Source organism: Gobius niger (genome assembly GCF_951799975.1).
Source record: "Gobius niger genome assembly, chromosome: 14".
NCBI lineage: Eukaryota > Metazoa > Chordata > Actinopteri > Gobiiformes > Gobiidae > Gobius > Gobius niger.
Window position 1 is genome coordinate 28,574,627 of NC_136865.1, and position 16,638 is coordinate 28,591,264.

At 40.5% G+C, this 16,638-nt stretch overlaps 1 protein-coding gene across 1 annotated transcript; it reads left to right on the forward strand.

Moving 5' to 3' along the window:
* The first annotated feature begins 634 nt into the window (after positions 1-634).
* Positions 635-14,680, forward strand: LOC306974049 (glyceraldehyde-3-phosphate dehydrogenase-like). The gene is made up of 12 exons (XM_079571162.1): positions 635-691; positions 886-929; positions 7,825-7,924; positions 9,656-9,765; positions 9,839-9,929; positions 9,999-10,114; positions 10,229-10,310; positions 12,403-12,554; positions 12,633-12,711; positions 12,771-12,857; positions 14,339-14,436; positions 14,501-14,680. Exons 2-12 carry the CDS (start codon positions 907-909, stop codon positions 14,568-14,570), a joined length of 1,008 nt encoding a protein of 335 aa, XP_079427288.1. The 5' UTR covers positions 635-691; positions 886-906; the 3' UTR covers positions 14,571-14,680.
* The last annotated feature ends 1,958 nt before the right edge of the window (positions 14,681-16,638 follow it).

Sequence of the window (16,638 nt, forward strand, 5' to 3'; positions counted from 1 at the left end):
AAGTTGCAATTGTGGTTTTCTGTACAGAGACACCAGGGGGAGATGAAAGACCCTCCAATCATCCCATTAACACTTGTATTACCTCCAGAGGGACTACGAAACGGATTTATTAAGGTTTTTTGTCATTTTTTGTCATTTTTTGTCATTTTTTGTCAAATTTTTGGTAATATTTTGTCATTTTTTGTCACATTTTTGTCAATTTTTTTCTCTTTTTTCGTCCTTTTTTCGTCACTTCTTTGTCAAAGTTTTCTCACTTTTTTGTCACATCTTCATCATTGTTTCCGTCTCAGTTCTGTCGCTATTTCCACACCTTTTTTCCAGAAGCTTTTGGACTGGGGTAAAGCCAAACTGGAGGTTAAAAGCTTGTGCCACAAAAGAATCTGATCTGCTCTCCTGCCACCAGAGGGCAGACGAGAGGCTCCTTCAGCGCAGTCGCCAAATTAATACTAAAATAAACTTAATTAAAAAGCGAATGAGCTCAGACACTACGAGCTCCACATTGTTAAAGCTGTGCACAGTTTTACTTTAGTTTTTACCTGCACTCGTCGTGATTCGTCTCTGCTCCTCGTGACACCGGCGCGAGGGGGCGGGACGTGGCCGCCTCAGAGGCTTTAAAACGCGGCCTCACTGCTCCCCTCTGCCCCGGCTCTCACTTTCTCCTCCTCCAGGACAGAACCAGCGGATCCACACGGTAATTCTCCAACCTCTATCTCCTCATTTACACTTTGCACTTTGCAGAAGATCTTTGTCCAGAAGCAACAGGTGCAGCTCATCAGACTAATGAGCAGCAGTTTGTGCCGAAGCCTCGCGGTGTTTTGTCACTTTGTGGGATCTTCTGATGCACATGTTTCCTGTTGAGTAAACTGATGTTTTTGTTCTTTGCAGTGACAAGTCTCATCAGGCAAAATGGTGAAGATTGGAATCAATGGGTGAGTCTCTCTTCTATTAGAAATGTGTCACTGTTTTTCTAATCTGAAAAGTTGGGTCACAATATTGTACATTTGATGCAAAATTTAAGCTTTTTTATTGCCTCTAAAGCAACAAATACATAAATTGCTGCTTCTATAAGACTGGCAACATTAAAGTAAGCAGAGGGATGGAGGAGAATTTGGGTTTTCGGTGAATTGATCAAACAAAATTCTGAAAATGCCATCGGAACATGCAGTTTAATGTGCTATGGGCCATGCTTTTTGTGTTACCGCATAAAAAGATGAAGCAATGCTGACTTTAAACGACTGCCATGCTTTTCAGTGACATTTAAAGCAGAACTAAGTAACTTGTTAACCGTAATAAATCCTTTTCATAGACCCTCTGGGGGTGATACAAGTGTTAATGGGATGATTGGAGGGTCTTTCATCTCCTCCTGGTGTCTCTGGCCAGAAAACCACAATTGCAACTTCACTGCCACCGGGTCGGAGTCACCAACACACACTACTGGAATCACGAAAAGAAGCTAACAGGCTAACGGGCAAAGCTAACTGTGGGATAGCACCAGTTTAACAGTATTTACAGCCAAGTTTGAGTGAAAAAGACTCCTGCAGTGGCATTTGTGGCCTCTAGGGGCATGAATTGCTTAGTGCTGCTTTAAGGACCTATTTCGCACAATGACTCCGCTGGGAAACACTGGAGGATGATTCGTCATTTATGCAAGTCTAGCTTTTTGAAAAGGTGGGACAAAGGCCAACATTAGAAGTAAGGGCTTGATTTTTATTGCCCCATGCACTATATATATATATATAATTTTTTTGTTCATAGTTTTTTCCAAATGTGTGGTCTGTAATCCTGCAAAAATCCCGCAGTGGCCAGTTGTATTGCATTAGGTGATTATATCATAGTTTCTGTCCCAGCCTTGATGCGGTTAGCTTTAGCACAGATACAGACGGCATCTCGTCATAGAAGGGGGCGTGGCTTCACCGAGGGGGAAAATAGAATCTTTAGAGAAACACAATTTTTTCTCTTTTTTGCCATTTTCTGGTGGAATATCAACTTATTTATCACACACAAATAAAGTCAAGTGTAAATCGGGCCCATATGGATATTTTCTCACAGCAGATTGTTCAGTAGAAGTGAAAAAACGGCAGTTGTAGCTAGCGCGAGCTAACCATTAGCATTAGCCCGATGCTAACATGTAGCATCAAGTTAGCATTCTCCGTTATTCATGTATTTATGGTTTGTTGAACCACTTTGCTCCTCCCCATGTCTTTGTATCATTAGTTAGTAGAGACTATATTCATATTTCAGCATTTGTTACAGTAGTTTTTGAATAATTAGAGAAATTTTAAATTTTTTCAAAATTGTTTTCCTCCTGTTTTTAAAAATGACCATATATGGGCGATTCCAGAGATGCCGTCTGTATCTATACTGTTGATTATCGTGGCATTTTTTGCGCAGGGATGAAAAAAATGTGGAGGTAAAAACTAACTCAGCGATTGAATCCACGTTCTGAGCTTCAAAATGACGTACAGCGTGTCCATATTGACCAAGGTTTAGTTGGTGAAAGTTTAACGACCTTGAAGCTAACCAGTTTTGATGTTTCTGCTCCCCTAAGGCCTGGGAAGTTGTGGGGGACTTTATTTAAGGCCCTCACTTTGCTCTCTCCAAATCACATAACAGGAAGTCTGCATAAATTCTGGAGATGTCGGCTTTTATTGGCGTTAGATCGGCCGATTTTGTAAAATACCCAGATATCGGCCTGATATTTGGGTCGACGGCTACTTATCGCTCAGTAATGACAGACATTTTTTGGCTTGAAGATGAGTAATTCTCAGACAAAGCTTCCCTGTCATTTAGTTTCTCTGGCATTAATGCAGAGTCACTTGGGCCCAGAGGTTGGATACTTTTCTTCTTTTTTTTAGGGCTGCGCAATCACTAAACTTGGCTGATTTGGAGCGTTTTTGCCTTTTGAATCGTGATGCAGAGTTTCGTCGCCTCCGTCTAACCTTTAAAAGCAGCTTCTCGGGGCGTGTGGTATTTAATCCAGTGCTATGCCGGAGCCTCATGACCGCAGCACCTGTTATCTCTCACTTGAGGAGAGGCTTGACTGTGTGGGCTCAGGGTTCACCGCCTAATAATGTTCTGTTAATGTATAGTTCTGGTTTTAATCCCAAGGATGACGTGTAATTTACGCCTGGAGCGGCTCATGTAAGACGAGCTGCGGTTTGACCTTCATTGACCTCTAATATGAGGAGAAACGAATTTTAATTATGAAAGTGTTGAATAGTGTTGGGAAAGATATGGGTCTAATTTTGCAGGAGAGATTTTGAAATGGTGCCCACATTTAAACAACACACAAGCTCCTTTCACAGATGCGTTTGGTTTTATTTGGACAGCGCCCTTTTCTGGAGGAGTTCGGCTTCCAACTTTCCCCTGACCTTCAGCGTTACCTCTGGGAGACGGACGCTGCCACATGCCTAGATGGAATCACATGGCGTCTGTCTTAACACTTCAAAATCTCATTTATGGAAACTCGGACGTTTTATCTGTTGGAGCTGAACCTTTGATCAGAAGCTCCACATTTGTCAGACTAGTGCATGTCTATGGTAACTATTAGCCTGCTTTAAAGACAGTCTGACCCTGAGGCAAATCACTTATAACACCAGACGACCCATATAAGCGTCTAATGTTGGAAATATAACCATTTTTCATTTAAAATAACTTATATTTGAGCACTTCCTGGTTGTAGCTGTAGAGTGATCTGCTCGTTTACCGGATCTAGAGTAGTTTGTTTACCTGCGGCCGCCATTACTAAACAAGGTGCACCTTGTTTAGTTTTATTACAGTTTACAAGTCGTCCATACTAAGTCATAGGCTTTGCTGTGCAGGGAACTATAGTGAGTAAAAGTTACTGACAAAGCAAATCTTCTTTCATTTCATTTCATTTATTTATTCATTTGAGCAGAAAAAGTTTGCCAACATTTACAGAAAGAAAAAATACAAAACAAGACTTTGTGCTCAAAAGGAGTAGGAAGAAGTTCAAAGAACTTGTAGTAAACCTACCCCTTATCTCTCATTCAAGTAATCATCACATTAATTTTCCGCTAGACTCATGCAGGAAACCGATGCATGAGTCTGGGCTTACATGTTGATATACATTGTTTATGATCGTACAAAATGTCAAAGAATTTCATCATTTACAGTCTACCAAAAAAATAAAAATAAAGAATTCATCATTTACATTCGTAAATAAATAAATACACCATATGGTACATAAGAGTTATGCCAGCGTTCCAGCGTTTGGCTTGTTAGTCTGTAGGGCTGGGACTTTTTCAATTGATTCCGAAAGGTTTAGCGTGATTAACTTGTTTAGTTATGCCAACGCACTTATTTAAAGATCATTCTGCCAAATGAAACTGCTTTGGTCTTTGAAGTGTTTGAAATGATCACACAGGCCTCACATCTCCGCTCAAATGTTGGAAAATGGCATCAAAAATATACCTCTACAAAATGAACACAACCCCCATATAAATTGTACTTCAGTGATTAATAACAAAGGCCATCATTGACTCGATAAAGACAGTCTGACCCGAGCACAGTGAGGCAAATCACTTAACACACCAGACGACCCATATAAGCGTCTAATGTTGGAAATATAACCATTTTGCATTTAAAATAACGTATATTTGAGCACTTCCTGGTTGTAGCTGTAGAGTGATCTGCTCGTTTACCGGATCTACAGTAGTTTGTTTACCTGCGGCCGTCATTACCAAACATGGAGCTCTCTACAATTTTGAACAAACCCGATATGGGAGCGTTTGGAGGGCGACCCTATGATTTTTAGAAGAGGTTTTTAATGCAGGCTACTAGTTACCATAGACATGCACTAGCCTAGCACTAGCCTAGCACCGCTAACTCTTCACATATAAGGACTGCATGAAATAAATATATACAACTCTGGATGACTAGGAAACAAGGCCCTATGTCAGAAAAGGAATCCCTTTAAGAGCCAGAATGGTAGAATCGAGTCCAAGCTGTGACAGGAGCTAAAGGTAAAAAAAGTAACCAAATGGCTCAGGTTAAGAAATGATTTGGTCAATGTGAGCCACTTGAAATGGTTAGGGCGGGTTTAGTCCTGATTGGAGCTTGATCTTGGCCTGGCGGGACTTAAAAGGTCGAATATAAGGTCAAATATATTTTTAAAGGTGGTACTTGGTTTTATTTGAAACTTGGCTCGCAACCTTTTCACTCCAAGTCTCCCTGGAGAAACTCACAAAGCAGCAGCTGATTGGTGCAAGTTAAACACACGAGACTCGAGTTGGTTAATCCTGGCTGCAGAGGAGACCCTATTGTCCATGTTTTTAGCGGCGTTAAGACCATCTTCCTCAGTCTTATCCCGACATTGTGCGCTGGTGTTGTGTCACGGACGGAGCCCCCTCTCTTGTCTGTCCCCATCAGCTGTCACATTCCTGTTGTTCCCGGCTCTATTTTTACCCCTGACCTTTGCCGCGCTGGGATTGTCCGGCGCCCGGGTTCACGGCTGCGGCGCTGTCCGTTCACTTGAGCCGCAGCTGCAGCCGGAGTCCGGGATCTGGGCCGCGGTCCAGTTGGCTCTGGGAGCGCGGTCTGCTGCAGGAGGCTAAATGTGGTCCGAGGCAGATGATACAGGAGGTTCCTTTAGCATCGAGACCTTTAAGTGAACTGTTAGAGCAGAGGTCAGTCGATCTTTACCCGGTTACTTACAGCGCCTGGAAGAAATGACTTGTGTTTTGGGGAATACTTGAGTTTCTCTGGACAGATGCAGCAAATAGAAAATCCAGGGCTTGTTCTGTGGCCACTGGAGTGTTTTCTAATCAAACCTAAACTTTGGCTAATATTTGAAATGACGTTTTAATGAAAGGAAAGCCCATGCTGATGGAAATGTGTATTTAAAAGAAGAAACATTCTAAACGTGGCATTGCAGGCAGAATAGATCCACCTTGTTTAGCTTTATTACAGTTTACAAGTCGTCCATACTAAGTCATAGGCTTTGCTGTGCAGGCGGCTATAGTGAGTAAAGGTTACTGACAAAACAAATCTTCCGGTGATTGGCTTGTCAATTAATTCCGAAAGGTTTAGTGTGATTAAGAATTGAAATTGACACAACGTAAACCCAAAAATGATGTTGCTGTCAAAGTTTACAGTTAAGCCGAGACAAACTTTTTTTAATTGTTTGTGTAGTTTATTTGAGCAATTAACATTTTCTCTTTCTCCAGAGTTTCACCATCATAGTGAATGGAAGCTCAAAGGAAGTCGACTGAAGCAAAAGCTTATAAGTGCCGACCCCTTGTTCATGTGCATTACATTTGCAATTCATGATGCTACAGTTATACATTACTTTTACATTTACATCAAATAAAGTACAATCCTTTCTGAGTATTCTATATCAGTTTCAGTACACAAATATAGACCTATATGTAGGGCTGCAACTAATGATTATTTTGTAATCGATTAATCTATCGATTATTTTTACGATAAATCAAGTAATCGCTTGGCTGTGAACGATGTAGGAAAATTGTATTCTATTTTTTTTATCACAAATGGCTTAAGTGGCGCTGCTTGAAGATGTGTTGATGGAGTAAACTAAAGGGAAATGTTTGTTGGAGGCTTTATTCATGAAATTTACAATGAACAAAATATACACAGACCCTAACTATAAAAACAAAGTAGGATTTCATCAAAAATACTGAATTTTTATGTCATTTTTGCTCCATTTTAGTCTGTGTGAACCAGAAAACGATTAATCGATTACTAAAATAGTTGTCGCCTATTTCAATAATCGATTAGTAATCGATTAGTCGTTTCAGCCCTACCTATATGTATTTGAGTTAAGTTTTATCCTACTGTTACAATTGTCAACATACAATCAACAGACTTTTAAACTTAAAGATAATTCTGCAAAATAAAACTGCTAAATAAATACAATCCCTAAATTATACTTGCATGATTACTCGACTGATTAATTACAAAGGCCATCATTAACTCAATGGAGTATCATCACTAGATACAATACAATAGTATCACAGTACTTGGTAATGTCAAACTTTTCAGACGAAGTTCTCTGTTATGAACCAAATGCCACTTTTTGAAGTGTTAAGACTAAAGTGCATTACCACAGCAAAATGAAGGTTATCAAAGTGCTGCAACTGCTCCCAAAGAAATATTACATTTAGAAAGTATAGATATGTAGCCTCATCAGACATTGCCTGTGATTAGTAAATAGTGGTTTGAAATTGTTGGGAAAATGTGTATTGTGACAAACTAGGAGCAGAGAACTTGAGCCACTCTTGGATTTACATTTTTAAACTTTTAGACAAAATGTTTGGATAAAGAATTTGAAAATTAACCCCGTAAATGGCTTTTCACAGAGCAACTTTCCCTCAGTCTTTGTGCGAGGCCCCTTAGTTGTGATGGATTGTTACAAATGTCATGTCCTTTAAGGTGCTCTGAAGGTCAACCAGGCTTTGTGTGCTTATTCTGGAGACTTCAGTGTCTTGCTCAAGGACACTGAAGCTCTGATCGGCTACACCTATAAAAACAATGAGTTATACTTTGTTCAGAATCCTCAGTTTGCAAAGTTGATCAGTTTGAGTCCTCCTCCTCCAGTCTTCCTCCTGTCTTCCTCCTCTGCTCTCCCCTTTAATCCCCTCTTCACTTCTCCATATTTGGGCCGGCTGCCATTGTTCTCCAGTCTGGCCTTTTATGGATCCTCTGTGGTCCAGGATGAGCTGTTGGGCTTCTGTGGAGACTTGCTGCCCTCTGCTGGACACGGGGCCACACTGTCACCCTATGGAAACAATCCAACAGTCTATTACAAGCTTTTAAATGAAAGTCGTGTTCGTTTCCCCTCAGATTTGGCCGCATCGGTCGTCTGGTGACCCGGGCTGCTGTCACAGGGGGAAAGGTCGAGGTGGTGGCCATCAACGACCCCTTCATCGACCTGGACTACATGGTGAGGAACTGATGGACATTATTTTAGTGTGAGGCTCAACACAAAGGCCAAAGTGTATAGTCTGTAAAGTGCTGTTAAACAAATGGCAAATATCCCATGAGGTCAGTGTGATTTTCAAACCGGTATCACGTCAGGATGATAGAAATAAGAACAGATTTTACTTTTAACTCATATTTGATCTCTTGATAAACTGTCACCTGGAAACAAACGATGCCTAATCTTCCCTACAACATGTTTTGGATTATTGCGCTGATTCAAAGTTTGGGAATTTGTCATTTCAAGGGTCATGTTCTACAATATCCATGTAAACGGCTCCTACAGACTTAAAAAAATATTATTCAGTTCAAGGCTGGAAATTGTTAAAATCTAATTCATAGCCTGATTGAGTTTTTAATTTAAAAAAACAAGGCGCAATTTACATTTTTACAGATTTTTCCGCTATATAACAGCTTATTTTAAAACCACCGGTAAATGATCCAAAATCCCTTTAACTGATGTCACAAAATAAAACCATCCACTCAGATTTAAAAAATACAGAAAAGTTTGGGCATTTTTTGGGCCCCTTTTTTAGCAGAACTAAGTAACTTTACCTTAATAAATCCTCTCCGTCGTCCCTCTGGGGGTGATACAAGTGTTAATGGATGAGTGGAGGGTCTTTCATCTCCCCCTGGTGTCTCTGGCCAGAAAACCACAATAGCAACTTGACTGCCACCGGGTCAAAGGCCCCAATACACACTAATGGAATCACGAAAAAGAAGTTGACTGTGGGTTAGCATCACTTAAACAGTATTTACAGCCAAGTTTGAGTTAAAAAAAATGATCTCCATTGTGTAATTGGATGTACAATATTCCTCTGTCCCTTTGTCTTTTCTGTCAGCGAAGTATTTACTCTCACGGACAATTAATGACTTAATAAAAAAAACTAAAAAACTTAACATGCTACGACACCTGCAGTGGCACATATGGCCTCTAGGGGCATGAGTGACATAGTTCTGCTTTAACCTCTTAACTCCCGCCTGAACCGAGGATCTTTTTTCCTCACGTCGTCAGATTTTTTTTTTTCATTTTTTGTCACCTTTTTTGTCAAATTTTTATCGCATTTTTGTCATTTTTTTGGTCACATTTTTGTAATGTTTTTGTCAAATTTTTCTTTTCTTATTTTCCTTTTTTTTCGTCAATTTATCACATTTTTGTCTTTTTTTGTGTGTCATTTTTTAATCATTTTTTGTCAAATTTTTATCACATTTGTCAATTTCTTGTGACATTTTTGTCAATGTTTTCTAACTTTTTTTGTCACATTTCCATCATTGTTTTTGTCTCAGTTTTGTTGCAATTTTCACAGCTTATTTCCAGAAGCTTTTGGACTGGGGGTAAAGCCAAACTGGAGAAAAAGTGCTCGGTTCAGGTGGGAGTTAAGGGGTTAACAACAAAACTTGCAGCAAATGTTTTCCCTCATTTATGTCAATCTTCAGCAAAAGTTTCAAACCGATTGTCTCTAAATTTCTCTTCACCTGCTGAGCCTCTCCTCGAATAAACCTGTTCACCTTATTCAAGAACTCACAGTGGGCGGCGCCATCTTGTGTTCATGGCCAGATTGCAGGTCCCACTTAATTTATGATATTGATGGTGACGTAAATATGTAGTTATATTTAGTCTGCAAAAACTTTGACTGACATTGGACTAAAACCGAATCATCCAAACCTCCAATGACTTTGCCGCCTTCTTCTTCAGGTCTACATGTTCAAATACGACTCCACCCACGGCGTCTGGAAACACGGGGAGGTGAAGGCCGACGGCGGCAAGCTCATCATCGGGAGCATGTCCATCACCGTCTTCCACGAGTACGACAAACCTTTACCATGAAACGTCAAAGCCGAGGCTGCGACTCATCCACGGTTTCCCCCTTTTCTGCAGGAGGGACCCGACCAACATCAAATGGGGCGACGCCGGCGTGGACTACGTCGTGGAGTCCACCGGAGTCTTCACCACCATCGAGAAGGCCGGCGTGAGTGCGGAGGGGCGGGGCTTGATCCGAAGAACATGCATGTAAACTAAAGAGGGTTTTGTTTCCTAGGCTCACCTGAAGGGCGGCGCCAAACGTGTGGTGATCTCCGCCCCCAGCGCCGACGCCCCCATGTTTGTGATGGGAGTGAACCACGAGAAATACGACAACTCCATGAAGGTCGTCAGGTCTGCAGCCATTTTAGAAACTTTGCACATTAAATTGGATTAACTTTGTGAGCTTCAGGGTTTCTTTTAAAAGTTCTTGCATTTAAATTGTGGAAATGTGTTCCTTCTCTGCAGTAACGCCTCTTGTACGACCAACTGCCTGGCTCCTCTCGCCAAAGTCATCAATGACAACTTCGGCATCGTGGAGGGACTCATGGTGAGGGCCTTCAAAATGTCAATGCTATTGAGATAATTTTCCAAGGAGCCTGGCAACATTACAGGTTGCATTCTCACACAGATGATTCTCGCACATAGTCTCAATTTGTAGATGCTGTTCCCATCTCCCACCAGTGTTAATTTCGTCGACTGAAATATTTAGTCTTAATTTTAGTCAAAGTGATATTTTTGGCGACTAAAATTGGACTAAATAAAATGAAAGGGAGAGACTAAAATCATCCAAACTTCTAATGACCGTCTGAAAGAGCCTCAGATCATGTAAAGTCACTGCCAAAGGATCAGCTCTGAGCTTTGTTCATGTTGGAGCAGCTCCATGAAGCAGAGGAACAACATTAAAGGGACTATAAGGAGTTTAAAAATGTTAAAACTAAGTATTTTCCTCCCCCTACATGTTCCAGCCATGTCCTAATGTGTAGAATGAGCTCAGATGTTCACCACAACTGCCTCTAAAATCCTGTACGGTCACTCAAAAATGTGTCACTTCGGCCCGAATTGCCGTCATGCACGAGCTTAATATAGAAGGTGCAGTTACACATATGGCCTGAGGTGGCAGTAGTGAGTATAAAATGGCGAACTTGCTTCCAGCCCCTTTTAAATATGATCATAATGAATATTATCAATGCAAAGTCCACAAAATTAGTCTTAAATTTAGTCGACTAAATTAACTTACAATTTTAGTCGACTAAAACTAGACTAAAATTGAAAAGCATTTTTTTTACTAAATCTCGTCAAAAGTCTAAAACTAAAATAAAATATGTTGTCAAAATTAACACTGTCTCCCACCTGGCACAACAACACTATTTGTCCAAACATGGCTGTCATCTTGCCCAAATCTCCTGGCAGTGTCTGTGGTTGGAGGGCGTTGCTTAGAGAAAAGGTCGAGTGACGCGTGGTGTGTTGCAAGAGCCCGAAAGCTTCCCCTTCGCAGCCTCCTCCACTCATGTAGTTCAGCATTTAGGCCACATCCTTCAACAAACTTTATTTATTCCACTGAGTTACACACTGTCTGTGTTTTTGAGAGAATATATTGAATCTGTACAGCGTTGGGTTCTCCACGCGGCAGAAACATGAACACCAGCACAAGTTCACCCACGGTCTGCGGAAAACATTTAAAGCAGAACTAAGTAACTTATTAACCTTAATAAATCCTTTCCGTAGTCCCTCTGGGGGTAATACAAGTGTTAGTGGGATGATGGGTCTTTCATCTCCCCCTGGTGCAACTTGACCTCCACCGGACCAGAGCCACCAATACACACTAATGGAATCATGAAGAAGCTAACGGGCAAAGCTAACTGTGGGCTAGCACCACTTAAACAGTATTTAGTGAAAATGATCTCCATTGTGTAATTGGATGAACAATACCCCTCTCTCACTTCGCCTTTTCTGTCAGCGTAGTATTTACTCTCAGACAATTAAGTTAATAAATCGCAACTTGCTACGACACCTGCAGTTGCGCTTATGGCCTCTAGGGTTCCGAGTTACTTAGTGCTGCTTTAAGCCCCCTCGTACACAGACAAGCTCAGGACTAAACGCAAAAATCTTATCTCGTATCATCCAAACGAAATCGGCATTTTCGGGATCTGTAAAACATTTTTCAAACCAAGTCCCAGAGCGGAAAGAGCTCAAAATGCCGTTTACGTGACTCTAGTGTTACATGTGTACAAACCTTTCCTAAAACAATGACGTCGCATGTATGTTTTCCATGATCTACGCCCCGTATAATTCCCTACACTGCACAATCCTCTGCCCCACGTGAGCCACAGGAGTCGCGGAGGAAAAAAACAGGGTTGGCCTCGATTCAGTCTGTGTTTTTGGACTGACGGTGAAGAGCAAGACGGATCTAAACAAGTGGTTCTAGGTCACGTGCCTTTCTCTTCTGTAGATCGTAAATCCTATTGAAGTTTCACATTTCCCAGCAGAGTTTTGTTTATAATTCAGAAAGCTTGGTCTGCTATGTTCTCTGGTAGCACCTGGCAGATGTACGAGAAGTTTGTCTTTGTGTGGATGTAGCCTCAGTCTGGAAAAATGAAGCACAGTGATCCCTTAACATTTGCTGTCGTCCCTGGTTTCAGAGCACGGTCCACGCCGTCACCGCCACACAGAAGACAGTGGACGGTCCCTCAGGTAAAATGTGGAGGGACGGACGTGGAGCGTCTCAGAACATCATCCCCGCGTCGACCGGAGCCGCCAAAGCTGTCGGCAAAGTCATCCCCGAACTCAACGGGTACAGAAGATCCTCAGATAAAACACATGACAGATGTTCTGGAGAGACGTTGAAGGATTGTCCGATTTTTTGTTTCAGTAAACTGACCGGCATGGCCTTCCGCGTCCCCACCCCCAACGTGTCTGTGGTCGACCTCACCGTGCGCCTGGAGAAACCGGTGAGTCAGAGTTTACACTTGATCATGTTTTACGTTTTTAACACTGATTTGTCTTTCAGGCGAAGTACGATGACATCAAGAAGGTGGTCAAAGCCGCCGCCACTGAAGGCCCCATGAAGGGAATTCTGGGATACACAGAAGACCAGGTCAGCAAACGAGTGCACACGACCGGTTTGACTTTTAATTTAGCTTAAGAGTTTACCTGCTGTCCTCTGGTTTACATTTTCACTTCCTCATTCTCTGGGTTTCTCCTGTGTCGATGGTGGTTGTAAAAAGCTGAAATATTGATGGTTCTACAAAGAATCTAGTGCAGCTGTTAAACATTTTCCATAGATTTCCGCAAATCCTGAACTATTGAGCAGAAAATCTGAAGCAATATTCAGTTTATTTCTCTTAAATTCTGAATTTATTGGGGCTGTACGATATGGATTTTTTAAAATTACTTTTTTATCCAAATGTCTTGAGTTCCCTTCATATTTTTGAGCAGTATAGATTTTTTAGGTGTTTCTGTTCAGTTGAGCCAGTCTTGGGTTACGTTTGTGTAGATATTACACATTTATTTGCACTTGGAGGTACTGGATTAAAGGATTACGATCTAGCTTCTGCAACCTCCTGCTTTTCCCTTTTGATAGTTTCTGATTCTATTTCTCTGTACTGTTGTGGAGTAAGAAGCACATTCATCTTGTAAATGTATTTTTGTAGACTATGGTACTTTAACTCCACTTTTTGGGGTTTAGCTGCGCAAACAATCCAGACCATTTTTCATGATATTTATAGCTATGGACACATGATATGGCTCGTTTGAAAGGGGAGACTCTAAGCTCTCCGTAGGTGAAATTTGAAAATATAATTCTACGTGCCTCGGTTCCTGAGAAATCTAAGCTAAATGGAGGCAAGTTTTGATCAAAATCACTTTTCTTTTCTAGAAACGGAGATGGCGTGTTTTATGAAACGCTCTCCTTATGATTAACTCCTCTCTCCTCTGGAGGCACTAACGTTATGGGAAGAGGCAAAATCCTAAATGTTTCAAGTCAGTTTTAAACCACAGCATTGACACGTTTTGAAACACGCGTGTTCTCGATCTCATGCATTTAAACAGCCTGGTTCTCTGAAGACTTTAACAGGATGTTTCTCAGTCATCCTCGGACCAATTTTGACCATTTAAAAACTCAGAGAAATGTTAAAATCTCAACAGTTTCAATATTTCCATGGGAAGCCGCTCTGCTTTGTCAAACGCTCCAGAGAGCGAGAGAAGTGTCGAGTTTACAGCTGTTTGCTACACAACACCACACCCCCTCTGACTAAAAACAGGAAACGCAATAATATATGAATTGTCCAGATCGTAATGTTTCACAAGTTTATGATTAGTTTATTTCAGTTCATCAGAGCTACCAAAATCACACAAGGTCTATTAGTGTCTAGTTTTGTAATTAAAAAACAAATGCTAAAATGAGTTGGTCAGTAACTGCTGTGCTTGAGGTGAAGTTTGAGTATCTGTACTTCACACATTGAGTGACAAACGGACAATCAGCCTGTGCTTGTCTTTGCAAAGTACAGCAGTTTTACTCTAGTCGTTTCTCCACAAACTCCGGCTTCATTTTCTCTAAACGTTCACGTCTTTGTTCAGGTCGTGTCCACAGACTTCAACGGCGACTCTCGCTCCTCCATCTTCGACGCCGGCGCCGGAATCGCCCTGAACGACCACTTCGTCAAACTCGTCACATGGTAAAAGTCACTCCTGCAGATGATTCTTCAGCCGTGTTTGTTTCTAACCTGTGTTTGTCCTCAGGTACGATAACGAGTTCGGCTACAGCAACCGCGTGTGTGACCTGATCCACCACATGTCCACCAAGGAGTGAGCGTCCACCAAGGAGTGAACGTCCACACTGTGAAACACTGGAGCAGTTTATCTACTGTAATGTCCTCAATGACCAGCTCTTTGCACTTCAAATAAAGTCAACCTTGTACAAGTGAAGAATGTAGCACTGGGTTTTATTTACAGGAGAGGAGTTTGTTTAGTTTGTGGTTAAATGAAAAGCCCAAGTTTGTCAAATGAAAAGCCCAAGTTTGTTCATGTGGAGAACAAACATGAAGGACCACGATTAAATATTATAAACATTGAAGCAGAACTAAGTAACTTGTTTACCTTAATAAATCCTTTGTATTACCCCCTGAGGGGTTAATACACAAGTGTTAATGGGATGACTGGGGGGTCTTCTCCCCCTGGTGACTCATGCACAGAGTCAATTGCGGTTTTCTGGCCAAACTTAATCATTACAACATGGCCCAAGAACTGACTTCCTGTTTGGATCCAGCACGCCAAAATAAAAGCACAGCTCTTCTCATTGATTTGTTCTGCAGGTACTTTAACATTACAAGAATATATATACACACTTTAAGGGCTTTGTCGGTTAATAGTTAGGCAGAAGGAAGTCACTACTTCGGTGGTATGATTTGATTTGAAGTTATTCAGTCAATTGCAACTTTTGCTGCGACCGGGTAGGAGCCCCAATACACACTAGAATCACAAAGAAGCTAACTGTGGGCTAGCGCTGCTTAGCCTCTTAACTCCCGCCTGAACCGAGAGCATTTTCTCCAGTTCAGATTTACCCAAATCCTGTAGGCCAGTGTAACACCTCATTTGAAAGCTAAGACCTACAAAACTAAATTGATCTTTTTCCTCACGTCAGATTTTTTTCATCACTTTTTTTGATTTTTTTTGTCCATTTTTTGTCACTTTTTCGTCAAATTTTTCTAATTTTTTTGTCAAATCTTTCTCATTTTTTTCACATTTTCATCCTTGTTTTTGTCTCAGTTTTGTTGCTATTTTCACACCTTTTTTCCAGAAGCTTTTGGATTGGGGTAAAGCTGGAGAAAATGTGCTGGGTTCAGGTGGGAGTTAAGGGGTTAAGCAGTATTTACAGCCAAGTATCGGTGAAAAAAATGATCTCCATTGTGTAATTGTATGAACAATATCCCTCTGTCCCTTTGTCTTTTCTGTCAGTGAAGTATTTACTCTCACGGACAATGAGTAAAACACAAGCTATGACACCTGCAGTGGCGCTTATGGCCTCTAGGGGCATGAGTTAGTTAGTTCTGCTTTAATCCAAAGCGACTAAATTCGTCTTCAATTTAGTCGACTAAACTACATTTTCATAAAAAGACCAAAACTAATTTAAAATATGTGGTCAATATTAACATAAAGATGTGTGATTTGGTGATTCAAAAAGTGAGAGAATTATTGGTGATGCTCAGACTTTGCAGAGGTAGTTAAATGTAAATAAACTGGATATTTAACCCCTTAACTCCCGCCTGAACCGAGCACATTTTCTCCAGCTTTACCCCAATGTAAAAGCTTCTGGAAAAAAGGCGTGAAAATAGCAACAAAACTGAGACGAAAACAATGATGGAAATGTGAGAAAAGTGAGAAAAAATGGACGAAAAAATTACGAAAAAATGTACAAAAAATGAACAAAAAAATGACAAAAATTGACAAAAAATTGACAAAAAAGTGAGAAAAATTTGACGAAAAATGGACGAATAAGTGACAAAAAATTGACAAAAATGAACAAAAAATTGAGAAAAAATGGACGAAAAACTGATAAAAAATTGACAAAAAACGGAGAAAAATTTGACGAAAAATTGATTAAAAAAATTGACGAAAAATTGACAAAAATGAACAAAAAATTGACAAAAAATTGACAAAAATGAACAAAAAATTGACAAAAAATTGACCAAAAAATGAGACAAAATGGACGAAAAAGTGACAAAAAATGTACAAAAAATTAAGACAAAAATTGACAAAAAATGGACAAAAATGAACAAAAAATTGACAAAAAATTGAGGAAAAAATGGACGAAAAAGTGATAAGAATTTGACAAAAAAAATGAGAAAAAATGGACGAAAAAGTGACAAAAAGTAAAAAAA

What these genes read in the sequence shown, in the direction of transcription:
- LOC306974049 (XM_079571162.1), top strand. Translation starts at nt 907, where the DNA reads ATGGTGAAGATTGGAATCAATGG. An exon ending in AACTCCATGAAGGTCGTCAG is followed by an intron (nt 10,115 to 10,228) that starts GTCTGCAGCCAT and finishes CCTTCTCTGCAG; the next exon opens with TAACGCCTCTTGTACGACCA. An exon ending in TTCGTCAAACTCGTCACATG is followed by an intron (nt 14,437 to 14,500) that starts GTAAAAGTCACT and finishes GTTTGTCCTCAG; the next exon opens with GTACGATAACGAGTTCGGCT.